This window comes from Bombina bombina, chromosome 4, assembly GCF_027579735.1.
Source record: "Bombina bombina isolate aBomBom1 chromosome 4, aBomBom1.pri, whole genome shotgun sequence".
In the NCBI taxonomy this organism is placed as follows: domain Eukaryota; kingdom Metazoa; phylum Chordata; class Amphibia; order Anura; family Bombinatoridae; genus Bombina; species Bombina bombina.
This window is the reverse complement of record NC_069502.1, coordinates 210,524,446-210,541,636: the sequence shown is the minus strand read 5'-3', so window position 1 is coordinate 210,541,636 and position 17,191 is coordinate 210,524,446. Positions and strand designations below refer to the sequence as shown.

Sequence of the window (17,191 nt, the reverse complement as noted above, 5' to 3'; positions counted from 1 at the left end):
CCCACCCAAACCCCCCTTAAATAAACCTAACACTGACCCCCTGAAGATCTCCCTACCTTGAGTCGTCTTCACCCAGCCGAGCCGAATTCTTCATCCAAGCGGAGCAAGAAGATGTCCTCCATCCGGTAGAAGTCTTCATCCAAGTGGGGCAAGAAAAGGTCCTCCATCCGGTAGAAGTCTTCATCCAAGCGGGGCAAGAAAAGGTACTCCATCCGGTAGTCTTCATCCAAGCGGGGTCTTCTATCTTCATCCATCCGGAGCGGAGCCATCTTCCAGCCAGCCGGCGCGGAGCCATCCTCTTCAACCAATGGACTAACGATGAATGACGGTTCCTTTAAGGGACGTCATCCAAGATGGCGTCCCTCAAATTCCAATTGGCTGATAGAATTCTAGCAGCCAATCGGAATTAAGGTAAGAAAAAACTGATTGGCTGATTCAATCAGCCAATCAGATTAAAGTTCAATCCGATTGGCTGATTGGATCAGCCAATCGAATGCAAGGTCAATCCGATTGGCTGATTGGATCAGCCAATCAGATTTTTCTTACCTTAATTCCGATTGGCAGATAGAATCCTATCAGCCAATCGGAATTCGAGGGACGCCATCTTGGATGACATCCCTTAAAGCAACCGTCATTCGTCGTTAGTCCGTCGGTTGAAGAGGATGGCTTCGCGTCGGCTGGCTGGAAGATGGCTCCGCTCTGCTCCGGATGGATGAAGATAGAAGACTTCTACCGGATGGAGGACCTCTTCTTGCTCCGCTTGGATGAAGACTTCTACCGGATGGAGGACCTCTTCTTGCCCCGCTTGGATGAAGACTTCTACCGGATGGAGGACATCTTCTTGCTCCGCTTGGATGAAGAATTCGGCTCAGCTGGGTGAAGACGAATCAAGCTAGGGAGATCTTCAGGGGGTTTTATTTTATTTTATTTTAGGGGGGTTTGGGTGGGTTAGAGTAGGGTTATGTTGGTGGTTGGTTTTAATGTTGGGGGGTTGTATTTTTTTTTTACAGGTAATTGCATTTTATTATTTTGGGGGGCTTTTTTATTTTATTAGGGGGCTTAGATTAGGTGTAATTAGTTTAAGCTTCTTATAAAAAAAAAATTATGTTCTGTAATTTAGTGTTTGTATTTTATTATTATAGATTAGTTTATTTAATTGTATTTTAGTTTAGCTAATTGTAGTTAATTTATTTAATTAATTTATTGATAGTGTAGTGTTAGGTGTATTTGTAACTTAGGTTAGGATTTATTTTACAGGTAATTTAGTAATTATTTTAACTAGGTAGCTATTAAATAGTTATTAACTATTTAATAGCTATTGTACCTAGTTAAAATAAATACAAAGTTGCCTGTAAAATAAATATAAATCCTAAAATAGCTACAATGTAACTAATAGTTATATTGTAGCTATATTAGGGTTTATTTTATAGGTAAGTATTTATTTTTAAATAGGAAAAATGTATTTAATGATAGTAAATTTATTTAGATTAATTTCAATGATATTTAACTTAGGAGGGTGTTAGGGTTAGGGTTAGACTTAGGTTTAGGTGTTAATAACTTTATTATAGTAGCGGCGACGTTGGGAGCGGGAGATTAGGGGTTAATAATTGTAGGTAGGTGGCGGCGATGTTAGGGAGGGCAGATTAGGGGTTAATACTATTTATTATAGTGTTTGCAAGGCGGGAGTGCGGCAGGTTTAGGGGTTAATACATTTATTATAGTGGTGGCGAGGTCCGGTCAGCAGATTAGGGGTTAATAAGTGTAGGTAGGTGGCGGCGACTTGGGGGGGGGCAGGTTAGGGGTTAATAAATATAATGTAGGTGTCGGCGATGTTAGGGGCAGCAGATTAGGGGTTCATAGGTATAATGTAGGTTGCGGCAGTGTCCGGAGCGGCAGATTAGGGGTTAAAAAAATATTATAGGGTTGGCGATGTGGGGGGGTCCTCGGTTTAGGGGTTCATAGGTAGTTTATGGGTGTTAGTGTACTTTATAGCACAGTAGTTAAGAGTTTTATGTTCCGGCGTTAACCCATAAAGCTCTTAACTACTGACTTTTTTTGGCGGTAGGAGTCTTGTCGGTAGAGGCTCTACAGCTCACTTCTTCCAAGACTCGAAATACCAGCGTTAGGCAAATCTCATTGAAAAGATAGGATACGCAATTGACGTAAGGGGATCTGCTGTAGCCTTGAGTCGCGGAAAGAAAGTGAGCGGTAGACCCTTTCCTGCCTGACTCTAAATACCAGCAGGCGTTAAAAAGCAGCGTTAGGACCCCTTAACGCTGCTTTTGAGGGCTAACACCAAACTCTAAATCTAGGTGATAGTTTGGGAGCATAAAAAATGCTGATAAATAGGATCAAAAGTATTGGAATCAACCTTAATTTATGAAGTACACTATATTAAATATTGTTTCTACACTTGCAAAGTTGCAGTAAAGTAGATAAATATATACATGATAGTTAAATCTGTTATAATCAGTGAGTGCAATGTAATACTCATAAATAAAAATATAAAAAAATTAGTTGTCAGTAGTATTCCTGCATTTCAAATATTCAGGATAGGGAATTTTGGTGAATATTTTACAGCTCTTAAGCCACCTGGTGAGTTTAGAAAAATAATAATAATATTAATAAAAAAATAAAAAAAATAATTGCACTTGCTCAAATTCTGATTAACATTTCTTTTCACAGATACAACATAGAGATCCCATTTGAAAGACATGTTCACTTAGCTATATAAATTGAGATCTAGGCATTATGTGCATTTTTAAAATGTGTAGAAGTACACGCATGTTGTCTATGTGTTCATATATATGTGTATGTGTGTGTTTAAAAGCTGGTAAACAACAGCTATCTTGAAGTTTAGAACATTTCTGAGATATTTTAACAATCTTTGTAAACATATTACATGTTACTACCTGGTTTTAGAGACCTGTTTACATTCACACAATTTATAGTAATGTTCTTGCCTTGGTTTTTATGAACAATTAGAAAAACAAAATCTATAAGTGGATGTTTGACAAACACACAGTACCTGGAATATTTTTAAGCAGATAAAATAATTATATTTTAGTTTTAAGAGTTTCATAAGTGTTTGGACAGAACTCTTTATAAAGATGTTCGGTTAATGTATTGCTTCCAGGAATCACAAATTGTTTTACATTTACATGATTCACGTAGTTCCAAAAATGTGAACCATAAGAATCATTAAAATCTGGCAATACTTTCCAAACTTCAAAGAACTTTCTCGAATCTGACAGATGTAATTTGTAGAACCGTACAGGATTCAAGAAAGTGATGTTTCCACACATGAGATCCTCCAAAGCCTTAAAATTATGCTGAGAACAGAATTGTGCCAGAATTCTTGTTAATAATAAGGGACCTTGCTGTCCCCAAACCCCTCCCTTATAGTTACGGACAAAGTCTTCCATGCATTTCCAGATGAAATCATGATGGGGAGAAAAGCCAAAAGCTCCATTACTAGAATGAATGGAGGACTCAGCTGCCAGAAAGTTTGTTACTGGAACTGCTTTAAATGAGATGATATCTGTGTCCATATACATGCCGCCATATTTCCAAATTAGGGCCAATCTGCAACCATCTGCGCTGACATGGTTCCAATAGCGTTCCGATTTAGGATCAACCTACAATTTAAGATAATAATTTTTTTTATTTAAAAGAGATTTACGTCTTTGGAATCTGTTATAGATAATATAATTTTCAGAAGGGCATATAATCATTAATATGGATATGCAAATATTACACACAGTGAGCTTAGAATCACACAAAAAATATGCAAATTATGTGCAAAGATGATCTTCTATTCCATAAATATGTAATATTTTTACTTTTTCATGGTATTAATAAAAATTATATTTTAAATGCACTTTTATATTTTGGTAGGGCTCTACCATGTTACAATGAAGTCACAAATAAAAATAAAATCTTTATTTTAGAAAATGTTCTCATTCTTTAGACTTCATGTTCATGGTTGTATTTTAAAAAATAGTTTTTTTTTACACAATGTCAAAGGTATTTTTGACTGCAACCACAATAATAAAACCCAATATGCTACCTACACTGTGCATGAACTCCTCCTGAATCCCACCACCATAATTAACCTGTCTTTAATAACTATAATGTACCTAAATTTCAACTGCCACACCATAAAGCAATAGCACCTTTGGTCCCAATAAACATTTTATTCAAACTCAATGATGGCCTTCCAATGCAACAATCTTTATCATCCAGGGAACTCCCCTATCATGACCAATCCAGCTGTTCCACATAACATTCAAGAAAACACTCCTACATGATCACACTTATAACTCAAGGGCACCATACATCACTTCTCCTCTCTATTACCTTCAGCACCCAAGTGTCTGCTTTATATGACCCATATCTCCACCATCCCTAGCACCTAGGACACCCCAAAATTAAACTTTAAGGCATCCACCATTAGCATCAAAGATAACCTCCAACATGTTTTATTGCCCAAGGGACCCCATGGCCTTTCCCACTCATTTCAACAAACCCTAGCACCCACGGGAGACCCTGCATGACCTTCACAGTGCAAATTTCATACCACAAAAACCTTCCAAAAATCATAACAACACATTGCCTAAAAGACTCCCGAAAACCATTGGAATCCACAGTGGCCATTTAAAGTTTAAGCACCATGAGACATGAAATGCAGAGTAGAAACTGTCATTAATCCTATTTCCAACATTATTATTTTTGGTTATCATTTGAAACCATGATTTGTCTCCTTTACCAGATATTTGTTGGTCCCCATCATCTTCACACTTCTCTGGTTAGCGTTCTCAAAGACGTTTTCCATAGCAATCAAGGACTTTCAAATTAATTATGGTTCTTAATTTACAGATTTCTGAGACACTGGGATTGGCAATTATATTCACCAATTAGAGTTATTCTGATTCTCACCATCACACTTCTTTGGGAGCCTTTCATAATGATTGATGACCATTATATCAACTATGCACAAATACCTCATCTTCTAATAGACAATTTGAAGTATGTACTACTACTGAAAATTATTGTCCATTTTTTTTAATATTGTGATGTTCTAATTATTGCTTCAATTATTGTTTACATTAGTAGTCATTTTGTTGAACTGCCTATTAGAAGAGGTGGTAAAATAATACTACTTATGTACAATAATACCTTTTCATAAACGGCAATTCAAATGACCACATTTAACAATAACCAGACTGACAATGTTCACTTCCAAGAACCTCTCCACCTAGAATCACGGGCAGCAGGCAGAAGTATGCTGCAGCTGCTTGTGCAATGCCACCCCGTACTCACATGCAGCCAATTGCATTCAAGCAGGGGCTGTCAACCGCCCTGGTCTGACTTATCTGGGGTGATTTTAATCCACCAGCTAAGAGCTGGCATACAGGTTTGGAAATGGTGGTCTAATGATCTCTGGTTCTTAAAGGGAAACCCAACATTTTTCTTTCATGATTCAGACAGAGCACACAATTTTAAACAACTTCCCATTGTACTTCTGTTATCTAATTTGCTTAATTCTCTTGGTATCCTTTGTTGAAGGAGCAGCAATGTACTACTGGAAGTTAGCTGAATGGCAATTATATGTGCAGCCACCAATCACAAGCTTCTGAGCCAACCTACGTATAGTTTTAAAAAAAGGATGCAAATAGAACAAAATAAATTAGATTGGAAATTTAATTAAGACTACATACTCTATGTGAATCATGAAAAAAAAATGGGTTTCATGTTTCTTTAACTGTCAGCTGCAGACTCACTCATGTGTGCCTAAACCAAAGATGCTCCAAAGCTGCACACACAGCTTGATAAATAGAGCCCAAAGTATAAACTACTACTGAAAATGATTGTCCTTTTTTTTTAAATAATATTCTGATTCTAGTATTTCCTGATACCAGTATCATTTTATTTACAGTGATAGTCATTACCTTGAACTGCCTATGGGAACACACAATAAATAGCAATTAAAAAAAAATTAAAACAAATATTCCAGAATTTCAGCTGGCTTCATAGGATACACATGCACTAAACACGTGCGCTAACAGTCATTTGCACTTGCAATAGGAAGTCATTTTTTTGTCCATGCTCAATAGAGGACATTGGCTGCAAAAATCATGAGACAGAAAGCCAGCTGAGAACTTAAGTTATCATCATGGCAGCTTCCTTTCCCCATTATAGGCAGTAGCTACACTGTGAAGTTCATAGTGCTCATTTTCCAAAAAAAGTTAGTAAGTTGATTAGTGCCTAACACAATCTGTTTTTTTATATTTGCTTTAATAACATATTGTTTCTTGCTTGTTTGTTTTTTACTAAAGGAACACTGTTTTATATCCCTATTTTGTATTCAGGCCAATATGTTAATTTTGTTTGGATATATAAGCCTTTGTTTGGCATAGAATATGGTCTTTACCTGAAGAGATCATGCAGGGGGTCCTTGGGTATTAAAGAGGTATAGGGATAGACAGGGCCAGTGCTAGACTATTTTGTGCCCTAGGCAAGACCAGCTATTTGCGTCCCCCTCCCCACCAAAAAAATAAAATAAATTAAAGTAACAAAATATGAAACTGCCAGTGCATATTATTATTATTTTTATTAATAATAATAACAATGATTATAAACTTAAAAAATAGCCCTAGGTGAAATGGGATGCTTCCTATCACTGCCCTTACTGTTCGTGTGAGAGGAGCAGATAGGGTTATCTGGGGAATGCATGATGTGTGTGTTTATTGCAGGTAGGGTGAGCAGGGGGCTGTGTGTGTGAGAGGGAGAGGCAGGTATGGTGAACAGGGGGCTGTTTGTGTAAGAGGGCAGCTAAGGTGAGCTGGGGTCTTTGTTTGAAGGTGTGTGAGAGATAGGCAGCTAGGGCGAGCTGGGGGCTGTGTGTGTATGTGTGTGAGAGATAGGCAGCTAGGGTGAGCTGGGGGCTGTGTATTTAGGTTTGTGAGAGATAAGCAGCTAGGGTGAGCTAGGGGCTGTGTTTGTAGGTGTAGCCTCGAGTCGCGGCAAGAAAGTGAGCGGTAGACCCTTTCCTGCCTGACTCTAAATTCCAGCAGGCGTTAAAAAATATAATTTATGCTTACCTGATAAATTTATTTCTCTTGTAGTGTATCCAGTCCACGGATCATCCATTACTTATGGGATATTCTCCTTCCCAACAGGAAGTTGCAAGAGGATCACCCACAGCAGAGCTGCTATATAGCTCCTCCCCTAACTGCCATATCCAGTCATTCGACCGAAACAAACAGAGAAAGGAGAAACCATAGGGTGCAGTGGTGACTGTAGTTTTATTTAAATTTTAGACCTGCCTTAAAATGACAGGGCGGGCCGTGGACTGGATACACTACAAGAGAAATAAATTTATCAGGTAAGCATAAATTATGTTTTCTCTTGTTAAGTGTATCCAGTCCACGGATCATCCATTACTTATGGGATACCAATACCAAAGCTAAAGTACACGGATGATGGGAGGGACAAGGCAGGGATTAAGTGGAAGGAACCACTGCCTGAAGAACCTTTCCCCCAAAAACAGCCTCCAAAGAAGCAAAAGTATCAAATTTGTAAAATTTTGAAAAAGTGTGAAGCGAAGACGCGGCCTTGCAAATCTGTTCAACAGAGGCCTCATTTTTAAAGTCCCAGGTGGAAGCCACAGCTCTAGTAGAATGAGCTGTAATTCTTTCAGGGGGCTGCAGTCCAGCAGTCTCATAGGCTAGGCGTATAATACTCCGAAGCCAAAAGGAAAGAGAGGTTGCCGAAGCTTTTTGACCTCTCCTCTGTCCAGAATAAACGACAAACAGGGAAGATGTTTGACGAAAATCTTTAGTAGCTTGTAAGTAAAACTTCAAGGCATGGACTACGTCCAGATTATGTAAAAGACGTTCCTTCTTTGAAGAAGGATTAGGACACAATGATGGAACAACAATCTCTTGATTGATATTCTTGTTAGAAACCACCTTAGGTAAAAACCCAGGTTTGGTACGCAGAACTACCTTATCTGCATGAAAAATCAGATAAGGAGAATCACATTGTAAGGCAGATAGCTCAGAGACTCTCCGAGCCGAGGAAATAGCCATCAAAAACAGAACTTTCCAAGATAAAAGCTTAATATCAATGGAATGAAGGGGTTCAAACGGAACTCCTTGAAGAACTTTAAGAACCAAGTTTAAGCTCCATGGGGGAGCAACAGGTTTAAACACAGGCTTAATTCTAACTAAAGCCTGACAAAATGCCTGGACGTCTGGAACTTCTGCCAGACGCTTGTGCAAAAGAATAGACAGAGCAGAAATCTGTCCCTTTAAGGAACTAGCTGATAATCCTTTGTCCAAACCCTCTTGGAGAAAGGACAATATCCTAGGAATCCTAACCTTACTCCATGAGTAATTCTTGGATTCACACCAGTAAAGATATGTACGCCATATCTTGTGATAGATTTTCCTGGTAACAGGCTTTCGTGCCTGTATTAAGGTATCAATGACTGACTCGGAGAAGCCACGCTTTGATAGAATCAAGCGTTCAATCTCCATGCAATCAGTCTCAGAGAATTAGATTTGGATGATTAAAAGGACCTTGTATTAGAAGGTCCTGTCTTAGATGCAGAGTCCATGGTGGAAAGGATGACATGTCCACTAGGTCTGCATACCAGGTCCTGCGTGGCCACGCAGGCGCTATTAGAATCACTGATGCTCTCTCCTGTTTGATTTTGACAATCAGTCGAGGGAGCAGAGGAAACGGTGGAAACACATAAGCCAGGTTGAAGAACCAAGGCGCTGCTAGAGCATCTATCAGCGTCGCTTCTGGGTCCCTGGACCTGGATCCGTAACAAGGAAGCTTGGCGTTCTGGCGAGACGCCATGAGATCCAACTCTGGTTTGCCCCAACGATGAATCAATTGAGCAAACACCTCCGGATGGCGTTCCCACTCCCCCGGGTGAAAAGTCTGACGACATAGAAAATCCGCCTCCTAGTTCTCCACGCCTGGGAGAAAGCAGCGTTAGGACCCTTTAACGCTGCTTTTAATGGCTAACGCCAAACTCTAAATCTAGGTGATAATTTGGGAGCTTAAAAAATGCTGATAAATAGGATCAAAAGTATTGGAATCAACCTTAATTTATGAAGTACACTCTATTAAATATTGTTTCTACACTTGCAAAGTTGCAGTAAAGTAGATAAATATATACATGATAGTTAAATCTGTTATAATCAGTGAGTGCAATGTAATATTCATAAATAAAAAAAATAAAAAATTAGTTGTCAGTAGTATTCCTGCATTTCAAATATTGAGGATAGGGAATTTTGGTGAATATTTTACAGCTCTTAAGCCACCTGGTGAGTTTAGTAAAATAATAATAATATTAATAAAAAAATAAAAAAAATAATTGCACTTGCTCAAATTCTGATTAACATTTCTTTTCACAGATACAACATAGAGATCCCATTTGAAAGACATGTTCACTTAGCTATATAAATTGAGATCTAGGCATTATGTGCATTTTTAAAATGTGTAGAAGTACACGCATGTTGTCTATGTGTTCATATATATGTGTATGTGTGTGTTTAAAAGCTGGTAAACAACAGCTATCTTGAAGTTTAGAACATTTCTGAGATATTTTAACAATCTTTGTAAACATATTACATGTTACTACCAGGTTTTAGAGACCTGTTTACATTCACACAATTTATAGTAATGTTCTTGCCTTGGTTTTTATGAACAATTAGAAAAACAAAATCTATAAGTGGATGTTTGACAAATACACAGTACCTGGAATATTTTTAAGCAGATAAAATAATTATATTTTAGTTTTAAGAGTTTCATAAGTGTTTGGACAGAACTCTTTATAAAGATGTTCGGTTAATGTGTTGCTTCCAGGAATCACAAATTGTTTTACATTTACATGATTCACGTAGTTCCAAAAATGTGAACCATAAGAATCATTAAAATCTGGCAATACTTTCCAAACTTCAAAGAACTTTCTCGAATCTGACAGATGTAATTTGTAGAACCGTACAGGATTCAAGAAAGTGATGTTTCCACACATGAGATCCTCCAAAGCCTTAAAATTATGCTGAGAACAGAATTGTGCCAGAATTCTTGTTAATAATAAGGGACCTTGCTGTCCCCAAACCCCTCCCTTATAGTTACGGACAAAGTCTTCCATGCATTTCCAGATGAAATCATGATGGGGAGAAAAGCCAAAAGCTCCACTACTAGAATGAATGGAGGACTCAGCTGCCAGAAAGTTTGTTACTGGAACTGCTTTAAATGAGATGATATCTGTGTCCATATACATGCCGCCATATTTCCAAATTAGGGCCAATCTGCAACCATCTGCGCTGACATGGTTCCAATAGCGTTCCGATTTAGGATCAACCTACAATTTAAGATAATAATTTTTTTTATTTAAAAGAGATTTACGTCTTTGGAATCTGTTATAGATAATATAATTTTCAGAAGGGCATATAATCATTAATATGGATATGCAAATATTACACACAGTGAGCTTAGAATCACACAAAAAATATGCAAATTATGTGCAAAGATGATCTTCTATTCCATAAATATGTAATATTTTTACTTTTTCATGGTATTAATAAAAATTATATTTTAAATGCACTTTTATATTTTGGTAGGGCTCTACCATGTTACAATGAAGTCACAAATAAAAATAAAATCTTTATTTTAGAAAATGTTCTCATTCTTTAGACTTCATGTTCATGGTTGTATTTTAAAAAATAGTTTTTTTTTACACAATGTCAAAGGTATTTTTGACTGCAACCACAATAATAAAACCCAATATGCTACCTACACTGTGCATGAACTCCTCCTGAATCCCACCACCATAATTAACCTGTCTTTAATAACTATAATGTACCTAAATTTCAACTGCCACACCATAAAGCAATAGCACCTATGACCCCAATAAACATTTTATTAGAACTCAGTGATGGCCTTCCAATGCAACAATCTTTATCATCCAGGGAACTCCCCTATCATGACCAATCCAGCTGTTCCACATAACATTCAAGAAAACACTCCTACATGATCACACTTATAACTCAAGGGCACCATACATCACTTCTCCTCTCTATTACCTTCAGCACCCAAGTGTCTGCTTTATATGACCCCTATCTCCACCATCCCTAGCACCTAGGACACCCCAAAATTACACTTTAAGGCATCCACCATTACATCAAAGATAACCTCCAACATGTTTTTTTGCCCAAGGGACCCCATGGCCTTTCTCACTCATTTCAACAAACCCTAGCACCCACGGGAGACCCTGCATGACCTTCACAGTGCAAATATCATACCACAAAAACCTTCCAAAAATCATAAAACCACATTGCCTAAAAGACTCCCGAAAACCATTGGAATCCACAGTGGCCATTTAAAGTTTAAGCACCATGAGACATGAAATGCAGAGTAGAAACTGTCATTAATCCTATTTCCAACATTATTATTTTTGGTTATCATTTGAAACCATGATTTGTCTCCTTTACCAGATATTTGTTGGTCCCCATCATCTTCACACTTCTCTGGTTAGAGTTCTCAAAGAAGTTCTCCATAGCAATCAAGGACTTTCATAATAATTATGGTTCTTAATTTACAGATTTCTGAGACACTGGGATTGGCAATTATATTCATTAATTAGAGTGATTCTTATTCTGATTCTCACCATCACACTTCTTTGGAAGCCTTTCATAATGATTGATGACCATTATATCAACTATGCACAAATACCTCATCTTCTAATAGACAATTTGAAGTATGTACTACTACTGAAAATTATTGTCCATTTTTTTAATATTGTGATGTTCTAATTATTGCTTCAATTATTGTTTACATTAGTAGTCATTTTGTTGAACTGCCTATTAGAAGAGGTGGTAAAATAATACTACTTATGTACAATAATACCTTTTCATAAACGGCAATTCAAATTTGCCACATTTAACAATAACCAGACTGACAATGTTCACTTCCAAGAACCTGTCCACCTAGAATCACGGGCAGCAGGCAGAAGTATGCTGTGGCTGCTTGTGCAATGCCACCCCGTGCTCACATGCAGCCAATTGCATTCAAGCAGGGGCTGTCAACCGCCCTGGTCTGACTTATCTGGGGTGATTTTAATCCACCAGCTAAGAGCTGGCATACAGGTTTGGAAATGGTGGTCTAATGATCTCTGGTTCTTAAAGGGAAACCCAAAATTTTTCTTTCATGATTCAGACAGAGCACACAATTTTAAACAACTTCCCATTGTACTTCTGTTATCTAATTTGCTTCATTCTCTTGGTATCCTTTGTTGAAGGAGCAGCAAAGTACTACTGGAAGTTAGCTGAATGGCAATTATATGTGCAGCCACCAATCACAAGCTTCTGAGCCAACCTACGTATAGTTTTAAAAAAAGGATGCAAATAGAACAAAATAAATTAGATTGGAAATTTAATTAAGACTACATACTCTATGTGAATCATGAAAAAAAATTGTGTTTCATGTTCCTTTAACTGTCGGCTGCAGACTCACTCATGTGTGCCTAAACCAAAGATGCTCCAAAGCTGCACACACAGCTTGATAAATAGAGCCCAAAGTATAAACTACTACTGAAAATGATTGTCCTTTTTTTTTTAATAATATTCTGATTCTAGTATTTCCTGATACCAGTATCATTTTATTTACAGTGAAAGTCATTACCTTGAACTGCGTATGGGAACACACAATAAATAGCAATTAAAAAAAAATTAAAACAAATATTCCAGAATTTCAGCTGGCTTCATAGGATACACATGCACTAAACACGTGCGCTAACAGTCATTTGCACTTGCAATAGGAAGTCATTTTTTTGTCCATGCTCAATAGAGGACATTGGCTGCAAAAATCATGAGACAGAAAGCCAGCTGAGAACTTAAGTTATCATCATGGCAGCTTCCTTTCCCCATTAAAAAATAATTAATTAAAGTAACAAAATATGAAACTGCTAGTGCATATTATTATTATTTTTATTAATAATAATAACAATGAGTATAAACTTAAAAAATAGCCCTAGGTGAAATGGGATGCTTCCTATCACTGTCCTTACTGTTCATGTGAGAGGAGCAGATAGGGTGATATGGGGAATGCATGATGTGTGTGTTTAGGGCAGGTAGGGTGAGCAGGGGGCTGTGTGTGTGAGAGGGAGAGGCAGGTAGGGTGAACAGGGGGCTGTTTGTGTAAGAGGGCAGCTAAGATGAGCTGGGGTCTGTGTTTGTAGGTGTGTGATAGATAGGCAGCTAGGGCGAGCTGGGGGTTGTGTGTGTATGTGTGTGAGAGATAGGCAGCTAGGGTGAGCTGGGGGCTGTGTATTTAGGTGTGTGAGAGATAAGCAGCTAGGGTGAGCTAGGGGCTGTGTTTGTAGGTGTATGAGAGATAGGCAGCTAGGGTGGGCTAGGGGCTGTGCGTGTAGGTGTATGAGAGATAGGCAGCTAGGGTGAGCTGGGGGCTGTGTATGTAGGTGTGTGAAAGATAGGCAGCTAGGCTGAGCTTGGGGCTGTGTGTGTAGGTGTATGAGAGATATAAAGCTAGGGTGAGATGGGGGCTGTGTGTGTAGGTGTGGGAAAGATAGGCATCTAGGGTGAGCTGGGGACTGTGTGTGTAGGTGTGTGAGAGATAGGCAGCTAGGGTGAGATGGGGCTGTGTGTGTTGGTGTGTGAAAGATAGGCAGCTATGGTGAGCTGGGGACTGTGTGTGTTGGTGTATGAGAGATAGGAAGCTAGGGTGAGCTGAGGGCTGTGAATGAATGTGTGTAAAAGTTAGGCAGCTAGGGTGAGCTGGGGGCTGTGTGTGTAGGTGTGTGAGAGATAGACAGTTAGGGTGATCTGAGGGCTGTGTGTGTAGCTGTGTGAGAGATAGGCAGCTAGGGTGAGCTGGGGGCTGTGTGTGTAGGTGTGTGAAAGATAGGCAGCTAGGTTGAGCTGGGGGCTGTGTGTGTAGGTGTTTGAAAGATAGGAAGCTAGGGTGAGCTGGGGGCTGTGTGTGTAGGTGTGTAAAAGATAGGCAGCTAGGGTGAGCTGGGGGCTGTGTGTGTAGGTGTGTGAAAGATAGGCAGCTAGAGTGAGCTCGGGACTGTGTGTGTAGGTGTGTAGGGCAGCTAGGGTGAACTGGGGCTGTGTGTGTAGGTGTATGTGTAGGGCAGATAGGGTGAGCTGGGGGCTGTGGGTGTGTGTGTAGGGCAGGTAGGGTGAGCTGGGGGCTGTTTGTGTGTAGGGCAGGTAGGGATGGTGGAGGGAGAGGGAGGGAGAGAGGGCGAGAGAGAGAGAGAGAGAGGGAGAGGAAGGGAGGGCAAGAGAGAGAGAGAGGGAGGGAGGGAGAGAGGGAGAGGGAGGGAGGGAGGGAGGGAGGGAGAGGGAGGGAGAAGGGAGGGAGGGAAGGGAGGGAGGGAGGGAGAGAGAGAGAGAGAGAGAGAGAGGGAGGGAGGGAGAGAGAGAGGGAAGGAGGGAGGGAGAGAGGGAGGGAGGGAGGGAGGGAGGGAGGGAGAGGGAGGGAGGGAGATGGGTTAGGAGATTTATTCTTCTGTTAAAGTGGCATATAAGTATAGCACTGAAATATAAAATGTTTAATTTTTAGTAGAACAGACAAATTAGAAAGTCTGGGAAGGGATATTGATGAAATTTCAATTTTATCTCAGCAAAAATACTATTACACACATATTAAAGGTACACTATGGGTTCCATAATACCAATCCATGTACATTTGCTGGGCATATTATCTCAGAGATTTCTGGTAATAAGTTCTACTTGATATAGGGTAGGTCATCACAGATCGCTTACCTGTAATAAACATTGTCAGTATTTTTCCCTTCGCCTGCAGCACCTTTCTTGGTGTTGCCATAACCAGCAGCCAGCACCTACCAGCAGGCAGTGTTCAAGCACAGTATCCCCAGAGACACCGGCAGGTGCAGGTAGCACAGCCAGTCCAGGAGTACCAGGGGCAACACATAGAGAAGCAATGCAAGGGTCAAACCCATGTCAGAGCCCTGAGCTGCAAAATCTTAACAACAAGCAGGAGAAGAGAAAACACACAACTGTGTGAGGCTGTGAGCCCAGAGTGAAGGGGAAGATGCTTCATGACTGGCACAGGAGGGGTGTAAGAAATTAAAGAAGTTCAAGGAGCGTTAAAAAAGTAGGTAAAGTGAGTGCCAGGTGGAAGACTGTGTTACTACAGCCCATCCGCCAGGAGTGATGTCATTAGCCTGTGCCGCATAATATGGTTGCTCAGGGATAGCTGCAGCAGCGTCTTAAGGTGGATTAGACTGTGACACACAATGATCTGATATTGACAGCAGTCACAGCACCGCCGCTGTGCCCTAGGCGGCTGTCTAACTTGCCTAGTGGGAGCACAGGCCCTCTGAATAGGTGTTTTAAAGTGGAAAATGTTTCATGGTTAGGATGGTTGTGGTTAGTAATAAGATGAATGGTGCATCTAAGAAGCCATTGATAAGTTGCATTTAGAGAGGTTAATACAATGACTTTTAATGTATTGAGGTTTAGTGCAGTAGGGGCAAAGCACAGTTAAGAGTTAAGGTAAGGGGTTCAGGAGGTAAGGTTTAAGGGAGGTGAAAAGAATCCTGTGTAGCAGGGGTTAATGTAGTTGGATAAGGTAAAATTTAGAGTTTAGGTGCTGGGAGTATTGGAGTACTGTGGCTAAATCAAGTGTAGAAGGGGTACCCACAAAGGATGGAGGTTCTGGTTAATGTTTAGTTGTTAGAGGAAGTTGGGCATGTAAGATGTTAATTGTAGTAGGTAAAATCCAGTACAATAAATGGAGTTTTTAGGTGCTATGTGCTTCCTAAGGTAAAACATTGCTGAAGGAGAGATAATGAAGTTTATTTTGATGTTGAGAAAGCACTTAATGCAAGGGGTCACAGGAGTTTTTTAATTTAAGAAAATATTTAACTATAAGATATTTACATTTTCATAACATTTTAAAGCTATGCTAACTTCTAAATTTCTGCTCTACTAACTTCTGAAATCATAGAAGGGTTACTTCTTATTAGAAGGGTTACTTCCTCATTAGAAGGGTTACTTCCTCATTAGAAGGGTTACTTCTTATTAGAAGGGTTACTTCCTCATTAGAAGGGTTACTTCTTATTAGAAGGGTTAATTCCTCATTAGAAGGGTTACTTCTTATTAGAATGGTTACTTCCTCTTTGAAGGGTTACTTCCTTATTAGAAGGGTTACTTCTTATTAGAAGGGTTACTTCCTCATTAGAAGGGTTACTTCTTATTAGAAGGGTTACTTCCTCATTAGAAGGGTTACTTCTTATTAGAAGGGTTACTTCCTCATTAGAAGGGTTACTTCTTATTAGAAGGGTTACTTCCTCATTAGAAGGGTTACTTCTTATTAGAATGGTTACTTCCTCTTTGAAGGGTTACTTCCTCATTAGAAGGGTTACTTCATCGTTTTAGAATACATTTAAGTTTCCACCCATTCCTAGGTTCATATATAATGTAATTAAATAAATAAATAAGCAACACAAACACATAATTTGCAAGGTCAATTGATGGAGGGGGGGTCAATATGGTTAGATTTAATTGCAGTGAGTGCCTGTGAGTTAATTGTTTTGAGGGGGACTAGGACAGCAACCGTTAGATTTATTTGAGTAGGAAGAGTAACTAATTTATGTTTATGCAAATAAAATCAGCTGTGAAAGTGCTTTTTAGATTCTTGAAGAAAGAGGTCAGCAGCAGTAATGTCACACAGAGTTGTCACGGTCATAGGATACGGATACTGTAACTATTGTGTCCTGGTGAGTCCCGTAAAAAATTAAATCTGTTGCTATTACTTGGAAGTTGCTGCAGTACTTGAGCTACAACATTTTTGAGTGGCTCATTTATGGTAGCTCACTGTCCACTATTAGAGTAGAACACAAAAATACAATTATTCTCAAGGAATTAGGAAAGGCAGGCAATAAGCATATGGTAATAGTGGTGCTGGAGTAAAAAACAGAAATTAGAATACAAATAAAAAAAAAAACAATTTAGACTCTAAAATTGCACTCTTGCCTTCTGCCCTAAGTATGTAACTTAAATTAGTCCCATCAACTTTATTGAAAACAAGAAAAATGTATCAAGCACTGATAGACAATTTTATATAGTTTGTTGCAAAACACACAGCTAAAATTAGCAACAGTAGAAATGCATAG

At 39.1% G+C, this 17,191-nt stretch overlaps 2 protein-coding genes across 5 annotated transcripts in view; both read right to left on the bottom strand.

The window, feature by feature from the left end:
• Window positions 1-2,660: 2,660 nt before the first annotated feature.
• LOC128656082 (alpha-1,4-N-acetylglucosaminyltransferase-like) lies at window positions 2,661-9,914 on the bottom strand. The gene is made up of 2 exons (XM_053709763.1): window positions 9,778-9,914; window positions 2,661-3,638 (listed from the first exon to the last, which is right to left on the bottom strand). The coding sequence occupies exons 1-2, from the start codon at window positions 9,829-9,831 to the stop codon at window positions 3,057-3,059; spliced, it is 636 nt and encodes a 211-aa protein (XP_053565738.1). The 5' UTR covers window positions 9,832-9,914; the 3' UTR covers window positions 2,661-3,056.
• LOC128656081 (alpha-1,4-N-acetylglucosaminyltransferase-like) overlaps window positions 9,410-17,191 on the bottom strand; it is a 93,402-nt gene continuing 85,620 nt past the window's right edge. For all 4 annotated transcript variants that reach the window (XM_053709761.1, XM_053709760.1, XM_053709759.1 and 1 more), the window contains exon 3: window positions 9,410-10,387. In XM_053709761.1, coding sequence (XP_053565736.1) covers window positions 9,806-10,387 — 582 coding nt within the window. In that variant the 3' untranslated portion in view covers window positions 9,410-9,805. The remainder of the gene's footprint in view (window positions 10,388-17,191) is intronic.